This window comes from Ictidomys tridecemlineatus, chromosome 10, assembly GCF_052094955.1.
Source record: "Ictidomys tridecemlineatus isolate mIctTri1 chromosome 10, mIctTri1.hap1, whole genome shotgun sequence".
Classification (NCBI taxonomy): Eukaryota; Metazoa; Chordata; class Mammalia; order Rodentia; family Sciuridae; genus Ictidomys; species Ictidomys tridecemlineatus.
The window spans coordinates 127761627-127781090 of NC_135486.1; the positions used below are offsets into that span (position 1 = coordinate 127761627).

Consider the following 19464-nt stretch of genomic DNA (forward strand, 5'->3'; position numbering starts at 1 on the left):
CACATAAATGGAGACTTCTTTAGCCATAATTCCTAGCTTCATGTCAACGTCGTCCATGGAGCCTATCAAGAGTGAGTCCCATTAATACTTTTCTCTTGACATAGTTCCTGATTAGCTCCTTTTGCTTCTGTTTCTTTTCTACAAATTAACTACCACACTTTGCTTTATTGTTTACTTTGGAAGTATTCAAAGAAGACCCTAAAATAATTTAAAGAACACCTGTCACCTTGCCTGCATTTCACTGCTCACTGCTGGCTACTACCTACCACCACCAGATTGTGGAGCTGCTGATCCGCATGGGCGGATTTCCTCCTCTTCCCCGCCTCCTAGGGATTGAATTTAAGGGTGCTCTATTACCAAGCTACATCCCCAAGCCCTTTCATTGCACCACTTTTCATTATGAGAAGAGTCTTGCTAAGTGGCGGAGGTTGGCCTCGAACTTGGGATCCTCCTGCCTCAGACTTCTGAGTAGTTTGCAATTCAGGAATGGGCCACAAAGCCAGGTGGAACAGGCGACTATTCCTGAGTTGATATCAACTAGAGTAGGTTCCTGGGTTTGGAACCCGACTGGGACCTGCTTGGGGGTCTGGGGGTGGAGACAGCAGGGGGTCGCACAGCCGCCTTTGGCTTGGAGTTCCTGGCTGAGCTGGGTGGGCTAGGCTTGCTCAGCTCTGTTTGGCTCCGTTCGGTCGGCCTGTTCGGCTCCGCTCGGCTCCGTTCGGCTCGGCCCTGCTGGACTCGGCTGAGCAAGGTTCGGCTGGGCTCGGCTCCACTCGGCAGGGCTCGGCTGGGTTCAGCTGTGCTCTGCCCGCCTCGGCCCCGCTCGGCTCGGCCCTGCTCGGCTCGGCTCGCCTCGGCCCCCGCTCGGCTCGGCCGCGTTCGGCTCGGCCCCCGCTCGGCTCGGCCCCGCTCGGCTCGGCCCCGCTCGGCTCGGCCCCGCTCGGCTCGGCCCCGCTCGGCTCGGCCCCGCTCGGCTCGGCCCCGCTCGGCTCGGCCCCCGCTCGGCTCGGCCGCGTTCGGCTCGCCCCGCTCGGCTCGGCCCCGCTCGGCCCGGTCGGGGGGCGGGCGGGCGGCGCTGCTGGAAGTGACGCGGCGAGGGCGGGGCCGGGCTGAGGTAGCCGCCGCCTCCGCCGCTGCCGCTCGGGCCGGGAAGCGATGTAGGAGCAAGCCAGGCCGTCTCCCGCCCTGCCCGGCCCGAGCCCCGCGGGCCGCCGCTGCCGCCGCCATGAAGAAGCAGTTCAACCGCATGAAGCAGCTGGCCAACCAGACCGTGGGCAGGCGAGTGCGCCGGCGGGCGGGCCTGCGGGGGTCGCGCCGGGCTGGGGGCGGGTCGGCTCCGCCGAGGGCCGGGAGGCTGGGGACCCGGCCGCCGCCCCGCCCGAGGCCAGGGCGGCCAGGGGCCGGGGGCTGCTCCGCGCCGCGGCCTGGGCGCCGCCCGCCCGCAGCCCCGCGGCCTCCTCGGCAGCCTGTCCCGGGGTCCGGCGGCCCACTGCCCCTGCCCCGGGGACGGCGCCCGAGCTGTGCCCTCCTCTGGGGCTCGCGAGGACCTCCGTGCCCGGCGTCGCGCCCCGCGCGGGTCCTCGGGGCGGCGATCCCGGCCTTTCCGGGGCGAGCGGCTGCGGCGGGAACCACCTCGGGGGTCTTCCCGGTGGGGGGCTTGGCTTGGCGGAGTCCAGAAGGCGCTTTGCGGGAGCTGAGAAGCGGGCTGTCCCTGTCCCAGGGCGAATGGGAACTCGAGTGCAAGTTCTTGACATTTGGAAACTTGGGATTGGAAGAAAAGGATGTGGAGACGCCTTGCGTTGGTTGGAAAGAAGTCTTTCTCACCTTGGGTGTGGGAAAGTACGCCTCCCTGTTTCCTGGGGACTGCTCTAAAGCCTCACAAGAGGCATTGATTTTTAAATGAAAGAATAGAGGGTTGGAGGCGCTCGGGCCGCTGCACAGGAACGATTTGTGGTTTTGAGCGCTTCTGTAGGTAATTGTCAGGTGCCATGTTATCTGGAGCAAATATTTCAAGGTCTTGCAGGGCAGTGAGCTGCACGGGACCGATTTATTGCTTATTCTGGAAAGAGATGTGATTTTTCTTTTTCACAGCTCTTGCTTTTTTTTCTTCTTCTTTTTTTTTAACAGTTAAGGGGAGTTTGGTTTGGTTGAAGCACGTGAGACACTTCGTTTTTAGCGTGTATGAAAATACTTTTACTTCCTCTTGAGTTTTCTAAATTTGCTTCTTACAGTGTTTCGTTTCCCTCAACTTTTTTGCTTAGTTGTGTTGTTTGATTTTTACAATATCCTACCATATTTTCTCGGTGTGCGTTTATTCTGTTTCCAGAGTTACCTACCCCCTTCCTCTAAAGCCTGGACATGCTTACTTTTCTGGTGTTTGTAGGAAATTGAAGAAGTAAAGCTTAGAAGATAGATGGGATTAGAAATGGAAAGGGGCTAATGTTTCAAGCAAAAAAGCATGATAAGCAAATGATCATTTCTTGTGACTTTTTTACCCTTCTTAGAGTTTTCAGCAAAGTGCATCGTGGCATCAGTATTTAGTAAGTGTCAGGATACATTTGCTAGATTGTTGTTTTGATCTGTTTTTGCATTGTGTCGGGCAAGGGACATATGCTCTTTTGATACAAAATTCAGAGTGCTTTCTATCTGAAAATCCATTTAGGGTCTCCCTGGCTCCTGCTTCCTGGTAGCCTCTCTTCCCACTTTTACACTTTAGCCATACTTGCCTACTTTCAGTTTCCAGAGGAGGCCCTGCAAAACCCATTAGCCTCTCCCTGGAACTCCTGGAAGCCTCTTTCACCACCCTTTCTTACAGATACCTCCTACTCATCCTTCAGATCTCCCAGTGAAGGTTTCAGTGCCTCTGGGAGGTCCCTGATATTCCAGCCTAGAATGGATGTCCCTCCTAGGTGTTGTCATAATCCCATAGACCACTTACTTTTTGTCATTGAATTGCCTCTTTACTAGCCTGGGTCCCCATCAGCCTACACACCTTGAGAGTCCTGGCTGTGTCTCCTCCTACTGCCAGAGTCTGCTATGGCAGATATTCAATCAGTGTGGTTAATTCCAGGATTCTGGTTCTTACTAGATTGCCTGGTGGTGTGAGCCCAAGTCTGGGAAAATGTGAACTGGATAGAGCAGATGGTGATTCATACTAGAACTGTAATTCTCAGCCTGACCTTTGACTGTTTGAAAATCTTTGCTGCTAGATGCCAGTGGAAGCTGCAGCTATTACAGAGCTATTAAGGGTGTGGTGGTTATGCATCCAAAGTCAGAACATCTGTTTTCACTGGGGAACCTATTGCCTTCTTGCTGTTGATTTCCTAGATATTTCTTTCTTTTTTTTTCTTTTTTTTTACTTAATTAATCATAAAGGACTAGAAAGGAAAATTGGAGGCAGGAGAGACCCTAGAATTGTTACTGCTAGGAAGCAAATGGTTGATGGGCACCAGAAGAAAGAATTCTGGGTGTATTGGGGTCAAGAGGAATTTTTGCAAGAAAGTACAGAAGGGTTTTCCCCCTATAATTTGGATGGAGAAGGAAGTTATATCTGCAAGTGTCAGGCCTATTATGTGTTGCTTTATCAGTTTATAGGGCTCTAAGTTTGTGTCTGGCAATGAAGTATTCCTGCAGGATGGAGACCTTGTGAGTAACTCATGGTGGGGTTCCATGGACCAGCATGTGGAGAATTAGTAATGCCTGGAAGGAATGAGTTCTCATGATGCAATTTGTTTATAGTGGCTGGATGAGTCTATTAGAGAAAATGGGCAAGGCTTATGAGGTGGACTCATGATGTGGGTGTCTCAGAGAAGTAGGATGATTCTTTTTATCCACCTGCTTTTTGTTGAGTCATACATTCAATAGACAACTTGAGACCAAGCCAGGCACACTGTGCAAGGTATTAAAGAATAAAAGGTGAATAGGACATGCTTTCTGCCCTGAAGCTGCTCAATAGATAGATGGAGGAGATAGGCAAACCAAAAATAATTATATACATGAGATAAGTGCTTGTAGAAGGACAGCTCATGCACAGAGGAAAACTTAGCTGTAACTGGTTGGAGGAAAGGAGCAAAAGCCTCTTGGAAGGAAAAGTGTGAGCAGAGCCTTTTCTTTTTCTTCTAACTTCAAGCACTTATTTGGAATTTTTCTTGTAATGATTAGGTCTCTTTTGGTTGGAAGCAAACCCAATTCAAGCTGCCTGAGCAAAGAGGAATTCATTGACTCAAATGTGAGCAGAAGAGTCCAAGAACAACGTGGTTTTATATTTGGCTGGATCTAAGGGTTCCACTCTAGACAGGCCATGTTCTTGGGGACGCCCTCCTCCACCCTCAGGTCTTCCATTATTCTCCGTGTAAGTCCCAGAGGGAAAGAATACTTTGTGACTGTGGCCAAAGTCCCAGAATTGGCTCTGAATGTTTCTGGGTCACATGCCTTTCCCCAGAAATGGAATGAAGTCTGCTCCACCCAAGCCATGTGGATTGAGAGTGCAGGAGCGCTGGTTCCCTAGGGTAAACTGGGGTGCTGTCACCAGCAGGAAGGAGATCAGGGGCTGGTTGGCCAAGCAAGGAATGTCCCCTCATGCTTTATGCACTGGTGCTACAGAGAGACTGATTCTTGAAAACCCTTAGTGCAGATCATCCAGGGATGCAGGTTTAGAGGTGTCCTGAATAGAGACAGGGGAAAGCCAAGATGAGGAACCTGAAGTTATGAGAGCAAATGTCAAGGAGGGCCTGAGGGATGGAACTAGAAAGGTGTGGTCCTGGGGCTCTGGGAGGGAATGTCTTAACTGGCTCTTGATTCTGCAGTGATCAAAGCTTCCCCAGAGGTCCCAGTACTTTCCTAGATAATTGTCTTTAGGTAAGTCAAGATTTCAAACCCAAGTGCCTGGAGGGCCAGGGTAGTAAAATGAATGAGTAACTTGGTCCAGGTAGGGGCTGCAGGGGATTTGGAGGGCCATGACCCACAACTTGATTCTCTGGGAATGAAGGCCCAGCTGGAGTTTTCAAGAATAACCTGAAATGTATGGTTCTCAATGAATAGTAGATGGCATTTAATTCAAATTAAATGACATGGCACTATGTGGGACTACACAAAATACTTTGGGGCCAGATATGTCCCATGGATCACCAGCTGGCAACCACTTGTACAGAGGACCTGCAAGTTAACAGGCCCTGTTATTTTATTTTCCCTCTTCCTTATCCTGTTGTCACTATATCCTTAGTTCTTTGGATTTGTTGAAGAGCTCATTCTTTCCTTTACTGAGACCATCCAGAGTAGTTTGATTTACAAAGCTCCGTGCTGGACCACCTGGCCTGGTTCTCACCTATAGGAGATTATAACCTTTGCTTCATAAAGAAAAATGACTTGCCAAGTTGGTACAGCTAGCTACTCAGTGTCCGAAACAGGACCTGGGTGTAGGCCTGCTGACTCTGGACCCCAGATGCTTTTGACTACAGAGGCTGAGCTGCCCTTCATCAGGAAAGACTTAACATTGGCGAATGTTTATTAATCAGCTTCTGTGCTTATCAAGCTTTTGGGCTAGATGCTGTGCCCAGAGGTGCTGTCACTTATTCCTGATTTAATGATGAGGAAGCCAGAGATCAAAGAGGTCATAGAGCTAGTTAATGACAGAATCTTGCATCCAAACCCAGGTTTCTCTACCAGCAGTATGACTTTCACACTGAATCCAAATGCATGTGTACCTGCTGATCTCAGAGCCTCTGGGCCCATGGTATCTTACCCTCTCTCTTCTGTGAGGCATCCTTCCTATAGTTGGCCATCACACATTGTACCCTTACTTTGCCCCCAGTTGCATTTTGTCCCTCCCTTACCTACTGCACTGTTTCTTTTTCTTATACTGATTTTCACTCTTGCTTTGCTCCAAGCTAAGTAGATTCTGTCCAGCTTTTGCATAGGGCAGGTGTGGGAGAGAAGTCTCTTGCCTTCCTAACTTCTCAATCTGATCTTCCATGATCTTGTGATGTGGTTTTTATGCTGTGAAACCTTAAAATATCAAACAGGTTATTTACAGGTGAAAATCTGTTCTTCACTGGGAGAAAAAATAAACCATGAAAGGTCATGGTCATGTCTGTAAAGGCAGCGTACCTTCCTGTTAGGGCGTTATCCTCCTGGCAGAGGTTCTCAGTGTGTTCCACTGGGGTTTGCCATCATACTAGACAGTGGTCCTGGAGTCAGTATGAGTACTATGCATTTCTGTCAGACCACAGAATGTTCTGCATTTATCATTCTATTTCTCAATTGTAGGTAGCTGCCACAGTAATTAATTAAGTATATAAATATGATTAAACATATAATATTATCCCACTGTCATCTGCTTTGGGTGATTATTATTATTATAATTTTGTAGTGGGGATTGAACCCAGGGGTGCTTTATCACTGGGCCACATCCCCAGTCCTTTTTCATTTTTTATTTTCAGACAGGGTCTCGCTAAGTTGCTTAGGACCTTGCTAAGTTGCTGAGGCTGGCTTTGAACTTGTGATTCTCCTGCCTCAGCCTCCTGAGCTGCTGGGATTATGGGGCATGCCTGGCTGGGAGTATCTTTTTTAAGTAGATACAGTCCCAAAACCCTTGGGACTTTTCAAATGTTCCAGTATTCAGAATCGTTCAGGTTTTCAAGAGTAACATGGACATAGGCTGGAGTTGTATGATACCTCCAGCAGTCTGGGGTAGTGCCTCATAACTCAGCACATTATTTCTGTGTCAAAATGTATGAATATACTTCAAATATGTAATGTTTATAAATAGTTTCTGGTCAGTTCAGGGGATGTTCTATTGCCAAATGAGTTAAAAAAAAATGGCAGGGACTGTGGTGAATTCTCAAATACATATTTATTTAAAGGGGAGAGTTGTTCTTCCCCTCTAGGCACTTGTTGCTTTGTGGGTGTACATTAGCCACATCTTTTAATCATGCTCCTGGATGCTAATTTATCCATGTGAAATTTCTTATTATTTAAACGTTGGCAACTAAAAAGAAAAGAAAATCACCTTCTGTTAGCCAAAGAAAACATATCTATGAGCTCTTTCTGGCTTTGGGCTGCCTGCTGTGACCTCTAACTTGGAGACTGATGCTGTGGTGTGAAAAGTTGTAAGTGGTGTTGGTGAGGGACCCCTGCTTGAGATGGTGTGGCTGATTTGTTTTACTATTTATTACTCTTTACAGACCTGTGATCTCTTTTGTATATAAAATATTTCCTAGTAAACTCTAATAAAGTTGGGAGGCACTTTACTTTAGAACTGTCTTCCTAGCCTTTAGGAAGATTTCCTTTCCATATACAAATTTGAAGTTATTTACCTTAGAAAAGGAAATGGAAGCCCATTTTGAAAATAGGAGCCCCCTTTTTAAAAAGGATGAGGTTCTAGGGCCATAGTGATCCTAGGTAACACGTCCACATATCCACCTTTGCACATTTGTCCCTGGTCAGCTTAGGGCTGGCCCAGGCCCCCCCATGGATTCTAAACTGGCCAGTTGTGCAGGTCCCTATGGTATGTGCATGTAATCTACGACCCAGCCTCCCTGTGTGCTTTATTATCTCAAGATTGCGTCTAGTAACTAGTATACAAAGTAAATGCTGTGCAAATAATTGTCATACTATATGTTTTAGGTAATAATGACAAGAAAAAAGTCTGTATATGTTCAGTACAGATGCAACTTTTTTCCCCCTAATATTTAAAATTAAATATTTGTGGATTGAATTTGCAGATGCAGAAATGGGGAAGATCATTTGTGTGGAAAGAGTCCTTGGACTCCTTTCCTCAGACCATTCCTTGAGTGATCACAGCCCCTTAGTCTCACCCCTTGGTCCATGACTCCAGTGCTTTGCCTCTAGCCCTGGCATCTAACCATCTCCACATTGATGTTGCCACCTGTGTCTTGAAGTCTCTGCTAAACATCCCATTGAAATGTACGAATTTCATCCTCTAATTTGTCATGTTTCCTTGTTTTCTATAGTCTATAGGTCACCAAGCTTTTGCCTGCAGGCTAATTCCAGTCTGTCCTGTGTTTTTTGGGGAAAAAAAAAGTATTTATGAGGATACAGCCACACACTGTAGGGGCAAAGTTAAGTAGTTGTAACAGTGACGTGGTGGTGGCCACAGAGCCCATAGTATTTAGTCTTGCCCTTTGTAGAAAGTTTGCTGACCCCTGCCTGAGGGTATTGAATGCCACCCCCCACCTGCCAGTCTTGTTTCTCCTCCATGTTCTTTGTACCTGGGGTCTGCCAAGTCTGCCTCCTTGCTAATCCTGACTTGGCTTCTGCTTCTCCCTAGCCATCCTTTGTGTCGCTTGGTCAGCCTGTCCTTATTTCTCACCTGAACTCAAAATTGTCTCCCAACTGGCTTTGCTGGCTTGAGCTGGATTGCATCCCCTCTGTTGGACATCTAGCCCCACCTCCTCTTTTATTTAGAGGGTCAGTCACCCTTTTATTGATAATAGCTGTTCCCTCTAAATTATTTTTTTTTCTGATGAACTCCTGGAATTTGGCATTAACATTTATAGGAAATTAATATTTGTATGGCCAGAGCACTTCCAAATTGCCTTCTAAGGTGATCATGCTGTCTTTAGTTCATAGGGCAGAAAGTGTTGTCCTACCTTAATGTATCTGTCGTTCACAACATGAAGAACATCAGGTTTCCCTGTCTCCCTAGGTATCAGATACTGTCTTTTAAAAAATTTGCCACTTATTTACCTTTTTTTTTTTTTAAGAGAGAGAGTGAGAGAGGGGAGAGAGAGAGAGAGAGAGAGAGAGAGAGAGAGAGAGAGAGAGAGAGAGAATTTTTTGATATTTATTATTTTTTAGTTCTCGGCGGACACAACATCTTTGTTTGTATGTGGTGCTGAGGATCGAACCAGGGCCGCACGCATGCCCTGCGAGCGAGCTTGAGCCACATCCCCAGCCCCTTATTTACCTTTTATTCATCAAGATCAAAGTGAACGTGTCTGTGTACTTGTGGTTCCTTATCTGAGTTTTCTGTATGTATCATTTGTTTATTTAGTTGTCACTGCATTGATGTTTAGTTACCAATTTCATTGTTGAGTTACCAGTTTGTTTTGACAAGTGTCTGTTGAAAACTTGCCAAATGCTATTGGGTACTCAAACTACAACCAGTTTCTAAGAACATAAGTAGGGAAGATAAACTTAGTCTAGTGGGTCTTAGGTGTAGTTAATGAAATATATACCATTCTTTGGTTAATTAATACATTTTAGTATAAACAAGTTGACATTCTCAAACATTACTTAAAGAATGCATTGATGGAATCTTGAAAGAGCTTATTCTTGACTAGGTGCAAATTTAATATAAGTTTCAGAATATGAAGCAGATTTTGTCAAGTCTTTGACATTTATTAGAAACTGTCTTTTGAATAGGTCACACTTAATGTAGCAAATGAAATGAGAGAGAGGTATGTTCAGTAGGAAAACAGTATTAAGTTTGCTTCAGCACTCGAGATTGTAAAACCTGGCATCTTGTGTTATGATATTTCATGTCGATTGCAGTGTATTGATTATTTGTAACAGCTATTTCCTTTTAATTGTCCAGAGATGTGTTTTTCTCCTCTTCTTTCCCAGTTTTCTTTCTTGGATCATCCTTGTCAGAGATGCCTCTTGGTCTTATCTCTTTGATCTCGCCTTCAATGTTTCATTAGCATTTCTTCTGCAGTTTCTCAGCATTCTTCCCCAGTGTTCAAATTCATGTTTCTTAAGAAGTTGAAATCATAAGTTGTAGGCCAAATAAAGTTGCTCAGATTAATACAAATATTTATATAAATAAATGTTCAGGAATGCATGTCACCTGTCAGAGCAAACATTTACAAACCGACCGTCTTGGATTTCACTTGGTCATTGGATGCTTGCAGATATGCTGCCTGGATGGCCACTTGAAACCAAGCCCAGCTGGACCTGGGAGAGGTACACCAGAGTATTTCTTCCTCACTAGATGTGGTGAGTGCTAGGGTCCAGGGAGCCTGGGAGGGGGGGGAGGTCTCATGTGCCTGGGGGTTCAATACCGGCTTCTCTGGACATGTAACACCTGAGGGATCCAGGTAACAGGCAGGCAGAGAGCAGGCAATAGAGAATTTTAACAGGTCAGATTTTAACAGTTTTCCTTTGGGGAAACTTAACACTCTGGATGTTTTATCTATAAATGTGAAAAAGACAACCATTATCAGGTTTCTTAGGGGAACAATCCTCTCTAGCTGGTTTATTTCACATCATTTGGGTAGAGAATGGCTATTATAGATCCATTTGTTCTTAAGTCCAGAGTGGTTGTGGTATTTAAATTCACAGCCCCTGGGTGCATTCCATCCTGTAGAAAGTGTAGGTTGGTTCTTCAAAGCTTTAGAATCACCATATACTTATGTTTGTCCCTTATGTTAACTAATGATCATCTTTCCCCATAATGGGCAATTTTGTTGTTCATTGAAAATTTATTGTGTTATTTTGCACAGTGTACCTTTTTATTTTCATAACAACTGTTCATCTGATCTTAAAATCATTTTTTAAAAAATATTTATTTTTTAGTAGTAATTGGATGCAATACCTTTATTTTATTTATTCTTATGTGGTGCTGGGGATCGAACTCAGCGCCCTGCATGTGCTGAGCCACAACCCCAGCTCCTGATCTTAAAATTGTTTTAATACTGTTGCTGCTTTTGCATTTTTGGATGTGCCAGGATTAATAAAACCCCAAGATGGCAGGACAAAAATATATGACCTACCTTGACTGACTATACCAACTGTTTTTTTTGTGTGTATGTGTGTGTGTGTGTGGTACTAGGGATTGAAACCAGGGGTGCTCTACCACTGTAGTACATCCCCAGCCTTTTTTATTTTTTATTTTGAGACAAGGTCTTGATAAATTGCCCAGGCTGTCCTTGAACTTTCAGCCTCCTTGGTAGCTGAAATTACAGGTGTGTGCCACCATACCTGGCAAGATAGTTGATTGATTGACTTTTGTCCCTGTCATTAGTACTTCTGTTTGCAGAATACTTGGGTAGAATTAGGGGAAGGTTGAGAAGGTGAGGGTGGCGCTTTAGGAAGAGAAGTCTGGCAGCAACCTAGTTAAGACACGGAAGTGTGGAGTGGGGACTAGTTAAGAAGCTGTTAAAACAGTCTAAGAGAGGATGATAGTCAGGGGCATTGGGGATTGATTGGAAAGAATACTTAACCCTGTAATATTTGGGTTGAAGAAAAGAGAAAAAAAAGAGTTGAGGTTTAAGTTATGGTTGGATGTTCTTTACTGAAGTAGGGAGCAGAATAATTTGTCACTGACCACGTTTTGTTTGTTATGTCCCCCTGCCCCCCGAGTTGGGGATCGAACCCAGGGCTAGGCACATACTCTACCACTGAACCATATCCACCAGCCCCACTTTCTTTGTTTTTTTTTTTTTTTTTAAATATGGTCTCCTTCAAATTATCTTTTTAGCACACTCTCCCATTTTTGTCTAAAAATGAATATCAGTCTCTCTTCTAGTTTCTAGAAAAACTCACTTAACAATTTTGATTGGTTTGGGGTTTATTTATTATGATAATATTCATTGGATGCCTGCTCTGGGCTAGGCCTTGGGAGAAAAAAAATAAATCAAACACAGGCATTTATGGCCTAGTAAATGTGTGACCTAAGCCTTGGGGAGAATTGATAGAGGTTGTGAGATGTCCTGAGGGGAGATCGGAAGGTTGATCATGTTTATAGCAGGAGTGTGGTACTCTGTGCAAAGCAAGGAGTCTCTTCTGTATTGTTGAGAATAGGGCCTTACTACTTTAGTTGGTGAATCTCGGTAATATTAATGTTCTCTATATGTTAAATTATTTAACTAGTTATAACTAACAGGTTTTTTTTTTTTAAATATTCTCAAGCTTTAGGTGGATACAATATCTTTATTTTACATTTATGTGGTGCTGAGGATCGAACCCGGTGCCTTGTGCTTGCTAGGTGAGCACTCTACCACTGAGCCACAACCCCAGCCCCAATATAGCTAACAGTTTTGTGTACATAATATTATCTGTGTAATGTTTCTGTTTTTTTTTTTTGCGAGACAGGCTCTTCCTTTGTGGCCCCAAGTTAGCCTTGAATTCCCGGGCCTAAGTGATCCTGTGGCCACAGCTTTCTGAGTAGCTGGGCCTATAGCAGTGCAGTACTATTTTCTATTATTTCTTTGGTGATTTCTTTTTTATCCTTTATTTAATTGCTACAATTGGTAAAGCAATTGTAGTTGTAGAACTGTTTCTTTATCGGGCATTCCAGAGACATGATAGGAATCTTGGTAAATACAAGTGTTGTAATATGGACAGTGTTTAGTAAAAGCCTGAAAGCATCCTTCTCTTTTTTTTTTTTTTTTTTAATTATTTTTTAGTTGTAGGTAGATACCATATCTTTATTTTATTTTATTTTTGTGTTGTGCTGAGGATCAAACCCAGTGCCTCATGCATGCTAGGCGAGTGCTCTACCACTGAGCCACAACCCCAGCTCATCCTTCCCTTTTTTGAGCCATACATCTTTGAGTGCATTTGATGTTTGAGCTTTTATTCTGTGTCTTAATTGTAAGATTGGCAGGTAATCTTAAGTGCAGGATGCTGAACCTATGGTGGTCCAACTACATGTCAAAAACAATTGCAGTGCACTTCAGACTTAGGAGGAAATGAATGCAAAAATTGAGAAAGGGTGAGAAGATGTATGTGGAGCATATGTGGCAATATATTAATGTCACCATTAAAGAAATGGTTAGCAGATCACAAGACAGTGGACTTAATTGTGGCCTCTGAGTTTTAGGGCAGCCTTTAGGAAAAGAAACTTTGTTGCCTACAGATGTAGATGGAGGTTCTAACAATGCTCTGGCCAGAAAAAATCACCTATATACACATACTTGTATGTGATTTCATGGGCTTCGAGTTATCCTCAAGCCTATGAACAAGAACCCCCAGAGGAACAAACCCCCCTGACTGGCTGGCAGCTCACATGCTGGGAACTGCTCTGGAGAATTGTCATCAGTCCAGGTGTACATCTTGCATGGGGCAGGCGGGGGCTGTTCTGCTAGTCTCAAGCATACACGCAGGTTCTAAAAAGAAGTGGTCTTTCAGTGATGAGATTTCATGATCATCAGTTTATTTTATCTTCAGGATCAGCTTTCTTGGCAATTAGTTATTATGTTTTTTAAAGTTTAGATGATGCCTCACTAAAATGAATACTGCCTCAGGGCAGTGGGGTGTAGTGACAAGTGAACTGGGCTTGAGTCTGACCTTGGCCCAGCCAGCCTTTCTGCTGTGTTCCCTGCTTGTAAAACAAGACTCCTGACACCGCAGGGGAGCAAGCCCTGGTATGTTTAAGAAGTTGGCTTGTGATAAAGAGGCATCATAAGACAGTGAGGAAATAGTAGGAGATGGCAGGTTGGTACTGGGAAAAATAGCCAGGTTTCGGTTTCACCTCATCACCACAGGCCAAAATAAATTCCAAATGGATTAAGGGTTTCATGTAGGGGCTGGGAATGTAACTCAGTGGTAGAGAGATGGCCTAGCACATGTGAGGCCTGGGTTCAATTCCCAGAAATGCCCCCCGCAAAAAAAAAAAAAAAGAAAAACATGTAGAAGAAAATCAGGCTTATCATGGAAAGTACTTCATGGTTTGGCATAGAAGTGCAGAGAAGGAACAATACAAGATAACCTGTATATTTATCCACATTAAATAAACTCTGTGCTGGGGTGGAGCTCAGTACTGGAGCACTTGCCTAGCATGCATAAGCCCCTAGGTTAAGTCCCCAAACCTGCAAAACAAACAAACAAACAAACAAACAAACAAAAACAATTAAAAAAAATCCTGTTACACATGTTATGATATCATAATTAAAAATACCTTGAGTGACCAATTGGAAAAAACTGATAGCCAGGGCAACAGAGAATCACTGTATCCAGCTTTAGTGTATCTAGTTCTAAAAGAACTAAAGAATGCCCCCCTAATGAGCAAATACCATGAACAGAAAGTTCACAGATGAAAGACATGTCCAGGAAACATATGAGACTATTTTCAAAATTATAGTCATTTAAGAAACATAGTTTCACGATTCTATTTTTCACTTACTAAATTATCACATTTTGGGCTGGGATTGTGGCTCAGTGGTAGAGCGCTCACCTAGCATGTGTGAGGTGCTGAGTTCGAGCCTCAGCACCACATCAAAATAAATAAATAAAAATAAAGGTATTGTGTCCAACTACAAGTAAAAAAAAATGATCACAGTACAAGATGATGGTATGTTACTGTTTTAGGAGTTGAGAGAAAAGAGTCTGTCACACATTGCGAGTGGTGGGGGGGAGTGGGGGCTGGATGTGAACTGGCATTCTTTTCTGAAAAGAAATTTTCCCTTGTGTTTGTAAGAAGCACCTCTGCAATCTTGCCCTGACCCTCTGTCAGGTCTGACCACAGTCTCTTTTTCCAGATTCCTCTTTCTCTGCAGCTTCGCACAGTCCTATTCACTACCTCTCCAGCCAGAGTCCCTGCTGCCTGCTCCTCTTGGACATGGTTTTTAATACTCTGTCCAGCTGTCCTTTTCCTTTCACCTGATCTGCAGAATAACAGCCTGGCCTTTTGGCTGCTTCTCTCCTGTACCTGGGATGCAGGGCGTGCAGGTCAGGGCTGCCAGCTGGGCTGTGCTGCCTCCAGTGCCTTCACACTGCCTCCCAGTCCTTAGCTGGGTTCCCCTCCCATTTTCCTGAGTGCCTCTGCCAGACTTTCACTTTCCTCAAAGCTGTTCCACCCTGTCCCAGACACACCCACTCTCCTTGGATGACCTGGCTCCTAATTTCCAGAGAAATCTGGATATGCTACTGCTCAAGTTGACCAGTCTCTGTGCTTGTGTAGGCCCTGTGTGCCTTGAGCCTGCCACCCAAGGCCAGCTTCCAGCCTGGGCATGGTCCCACGCTTTGCCTCACTGGACCTCCCATTTCTGCCTTGCCTTCCCAGCCTCCCTCTCTCCCCTGCCTCTGCCTTCTCAGTGGCTGACATGGTCAGGGGTTCCTCAGCTTTCTCTTGGCTTCTCCTTCCTCTCAGTGCCCTGCATCTTGGTCTCCAGGACCCCTTTCATTTGTTTTGTATCTGCAGGGCCTAGACCAGAGGAGGCACCCAATCACTACTACCTTATGAATGAATCCCAAACCAATCAAAATATTAAATTAATTTTTGTAGAAACTAGAAAAGAAGTGATTCCAATATTTGTTTTTAGACAAATAGGAAAAAATGCTGGGCTCGGTGGTGCATGCCTATGATCCCAGCAGCTCAGAAGGCTGAGGCAGAAGGGTCGCATATTCAAAGCTAGCTTCAGCAACTTAGCAAAACCCTGTCTCAAACTAAAAAATAAAAAGGACTGGGTCGGGGATGTGTCTCAGTGGTTAAGCTCCCCTGGGTTCAATCCTTGGTACAAAAAGAAAAAAGAAAATGAAAATGGTATTGGAGGGTCAAGATGGCTTCTCCTCCCTGCAGGACCTGCATCTTGGCCTCCAGTGCCCACACTCCCTTCCTCACCCCTCCTGCCCTCAGTTGGCACTTTTCAGCTATCACTTATCCTGGCTTTGCTTGTACTTCATTTTGGTGGCTTCTCTGACCTCTCTAGGACTCCTTTCTATTCCCGCTTTAGCGCTTCTGAGTCCTTTGTCCTTGGCTTCCACCTTCTCTGCAGGAACTGTATTCTGAGTACACGCCCAGAAACCCACTCTGGCTGCCAGTACTTAAAGCAAGCTGGGCATTGATGTTGAGAGGCCCTTTCTGTCTCCTGGAAGGATCAGCAGATCCCTTCAACTCAGCATGTCCAGAGCTGACCTCATGTGCCACACTCTCAAGTCCTCCAACTTCCTCTCAGGCAAAGGGTCCTAGCATCTATCCAGCCAGCACTCAAGCTAGACACCCAGCAGTCGTCCTGGGCTCTTTCGGCTCACTTCGTCCCCATGTCACGTCACTTTGCCTGTCTACTCTACCTTTGGACTTTCTCCCTGTTTCCTCCTTGTACCTGCAGCTCAGTGTGGGCCCCCTTCCATCCTTCCCTCAGGAACTTGCCTGAGGCCACAGACTTAGTGCCCTGTCTCCAGAGTCTACACTCTAATCACTATGTAATACCAAGAGCAAAAACACTTTTTGAACTTTCTTGGAATTAGCAATTGGCCTATATCCACAGGGGCCTTACTGGCTCCTTTGGGGTGCTTTGGGTTCCACCCTGGAGTTGTTGGCAACAAGGAGATGTGTGTGTAAGATGTGTTCCTTAGCAGGAGCTTTTTGGCAGAGATTGCAGCTCTGGGTTCAGTCCCTATCACCAAAAAAAGAAAAAAAAAAACATTCCTGTGGTTGTAAGAAAAGACCAGTGTCCTGTTTAAACAATATACAGATAAAATAAAATGCTAGGTTTGCCCTGTAATGCCAGAGAATTCCTTTGCCAGGTTATAGTGCTCTGCCTACTCCCTGCCTATAACTTCTTCTCTTGACATTGCAGTAATTGATTTTAATTTAATTTTTAATGAATTCATATGAGTATAACTGCCATAATATAGCACAGCAGATCAAAGTGATATCTCTAATCATAGGTTCTTGAAATTATTAATGGTAGGAAAATTTTCTAGTGAAGAGAGGACCTTACAACATTAGGGGACCCATTTTGGTTCAAGATGGTTGACTGAAGGAACTCATGTTATTTTTTTCTCCCCCATAAAATTCATTATATGTTATAAAAGGCATTTAAAAAAATCTTACGAATTTTAAAAAAGTATAGTACTGAAAGCCATTTAGAAAAAGTTCAGGTGTATTTAATAAATAGGTCTAGAGATAAGTATAGTTGTATTTATTCATTCATCATCCAAGGCAGGGCAGTAGGTATAAAAAAACTTTTCAGAAAAGCGATTATATCCTTTTTTTTTTTTTAAGAAAAGCAAGCATCTAAGAACAAAATAGAATTCTTAGAGAAAATTTTTGTCTATTGAACCCAGCCTTTTGTGGTTTTATTTTTTTATTAAAAATTTTTTATAGTTGTAGATGGACAGTGTGCCTTTATTTATTTTTTTATGTGGTACTGAGGATTGAACTCATGCCTCACACGTGCTAGGCAAGTGCTCTGCCACTGAGCTACAGCCCCAGCCCTTGTTTTTTTATTTTTAGGCAAGTCTTTCTGAGTTGCTGAGGCTGGCCTAAAATTTGCAATCCTGCCTTAGGATCCTGGGTTGCTGGGATTACAGGTGTGCACTTCCAAGCCAGGTTTAGAGTTTATAGCAATTACAAAGCTGTAATATTGTTACCCATTCAGAGAAAGTCTCAGGGAACTAAAGAGGAAACTAACTGTGGAAACAAACTGAAACATGTTTGTTCTTTATTTTCTAGGATCTAGGTCTCCCTAAATTTAAGGGAATCAGGATTAGCACTAATAAAATGAAGAGCAGTTACTTAATTGGTCACTGTGGAGCCCGAAGAGCCTCATCCCTCTTCTTGTAGACTCTGGTGCTGTTAGTTTGAGTGTGCTGTACTGGTCCTCACATAGAAAGAGTGCCACTTTTCAGCTCCTAGTGTCAAGAGGCCTTTCCTTTCTGGCCACTCTGAAGATTCTTTCTATAATCAAATAGTGCTCCCCCTCCATCCAGGGACATTTAGGAATCTCTCCAGGCATTTTGGGTTGTCACCACTGTGGGGAAGGGAAGACTGGAACTCATTGTCACTCACTTCCATGTGGGTAGAGGCTGAGATGCTGGTAAATATCCTACAGTGCGCAGGTCAGCCCCCCCACAGGAAGGAATTACTCAGACCAAGATGTCAGAAGTACCAAGTTCCAGACAGTGCATTTTGAAGAGCCTAGCAGACTTATGGCCCAAACCTTTCCTTTCTCTCTCAAGACCTTAGAGACCACGGAAGTTGAAGTTGCTAGTTGAAAATCGACCATGTTATTAAAGCTGATCTGTCCTGACACTCCTAGAAAGTAGATAAAACCTTCACTGTTTGTGTCTCACCTGCTTGCGTGGTGAACTCTTAGAACTCTCCCACTTTCATCAAGCCTCTCCCAGGGAGTTGGGTGCAGCCTCTTTTTTTCTTTTGGCCAGGACTGCAGAAAATGGTGGCTACTGAGGGTTGGCCTGAGGAGCGCAAACCACCGCCACCTTTCCCATCAGCGGCTTTCCCCCACATTGATTTAAGCATGAATGTCACCACCCTGAGTTTCTCTCCTCTTTCCCTTCCCACTGTAGTACTGTATTGAGGTTGTCGGAGGATGAATTCTTTTTAACCATTGTTTTTCTAAGATGTCTTTATTTTGCCTTTATTTTTAAGGAAAATTTTAGTTTGTTGTAGAGTTGTGGATGGACACTTTGTTCTTCTCAGGGCTTTAGAAATGTCATTCCATTGTCAGTTGTTCTTAGAGTTTCTGATGATGAATCAACTGTGATTTCCATTGTTGCTCCCTGTCTGTAAAATGCTTTTCCCTCCTGTCTGCTTTTAGGATTTACTCTTTATCTTTGTTTTTCAAGAATTTGGCTTTGATATTTTTACTTGGATTTTTATTGTAGTTTTGTTTTGTTTTTTTTCATTTATCCAACTTGGGGTTCTCTGAGCACCTTGGGTCTGAAAACTCGTACGTGTTGACTCTACAAATCTTCCACCCCACTTTCTCTCACTTTTCCTCTTAGGACTGATTACACGTATCTTGGACACATTGTTCCAGTTTTCCCTGCTCTTTTCCCCCTCCTAATTTTAGTTGGGGTAATTCCTTTATGTTTCTAAATCTCTCATCTGTTCACACATTTTGTCTACCTTTTCCACTAAAGCCTTTTTTGTATTTATCATAGTTTTAAAGTCCCTGTGAGATGATTCCAATCTTCTCTTGGTCCAGTTCTGTTGAGAGTAGACTGTCTTAATGACATTTTGTATTTGCTGTTTTTCCTGTGGTAGTTTTTGGCTGAATGCCAGATGTGCCTAGAAGGAGAGAATGGCGTGCCCCTTCTTCTGCTAGGTGGTCTGTGTGAGGACTTGAAGGCCAGTCTGGTCTGTAGTTGCAGGAGCCTGAGCTTCGTTGTTGCTTTGGACATACTCAGTTTGCCGCAGTATGGGATCAGGCTCTTCCCTTTGGCAGATCTTGTTTATCCCAGTTCTCTTGTCTTACCCTCAAACTTGGGAGCTTTGTGTGCTGCACTAAGAGCTTCTCTCTTGCTTTCTCTATGGTAGAAGCCCATTGCTTGATGCCCATTCAGAGTCACCAAGTCCTGCAGGTTCTCTCAGATTTCCCCATTGCCTTCAACAACTTCTGCCCTCCTTCCCCTAGGTTGGCCTCCAGCGGGGGATGTCTTCAGCACTGGCCCTCCTGAGGGGTCTATTGCAGCTGCCTCCTATGCAGTGCAAGGCCCAGGGTACCATAAGGTTCTCCTGGCCCCCTGCCTCGCTCTCAGCCTCCTCCAGGCCCCATGCACCCAAGTTTGAGGGCCAGTGTCTCCCCAGCAGGATCA

The 19464-nt window shown here is 44.5% G+C and overlaps 1 protein-coding gene across 7 annotated transcripts in view; it reads left to right on the top strand.

Moving 5' to 3' along the window:
- Positions 1-1015: 1015 nt before the first annotated feature.
- The window catches only part of Arhgap17 (Rho GTPase activating protein 17), an 84859-nt gene continuing 66410 nt past the window's right edge, over positions 1016-19464 (top strand). For 5 of the 7 annotated variants that reach the window (XR_013426985.1, XR_013426986.1, XM_078024177.1 and 2 more), the window contains exon 1: positions 1016-1278. Coding sequence is in view for 5 of the 7 variants with exons in the window: in XM_078024177.1 (XP_077880303.1) it covers positions 1226-1278 (53 nt within the window). In the remaining 2 variants the exon portion in view is untranslated. The remainder of the gene's footprint in view (positions 1279-19464) is intronic. The other 2 variants (XM_078024179.1, XM_078024181.1) reach the window with 2 other exon arrangements.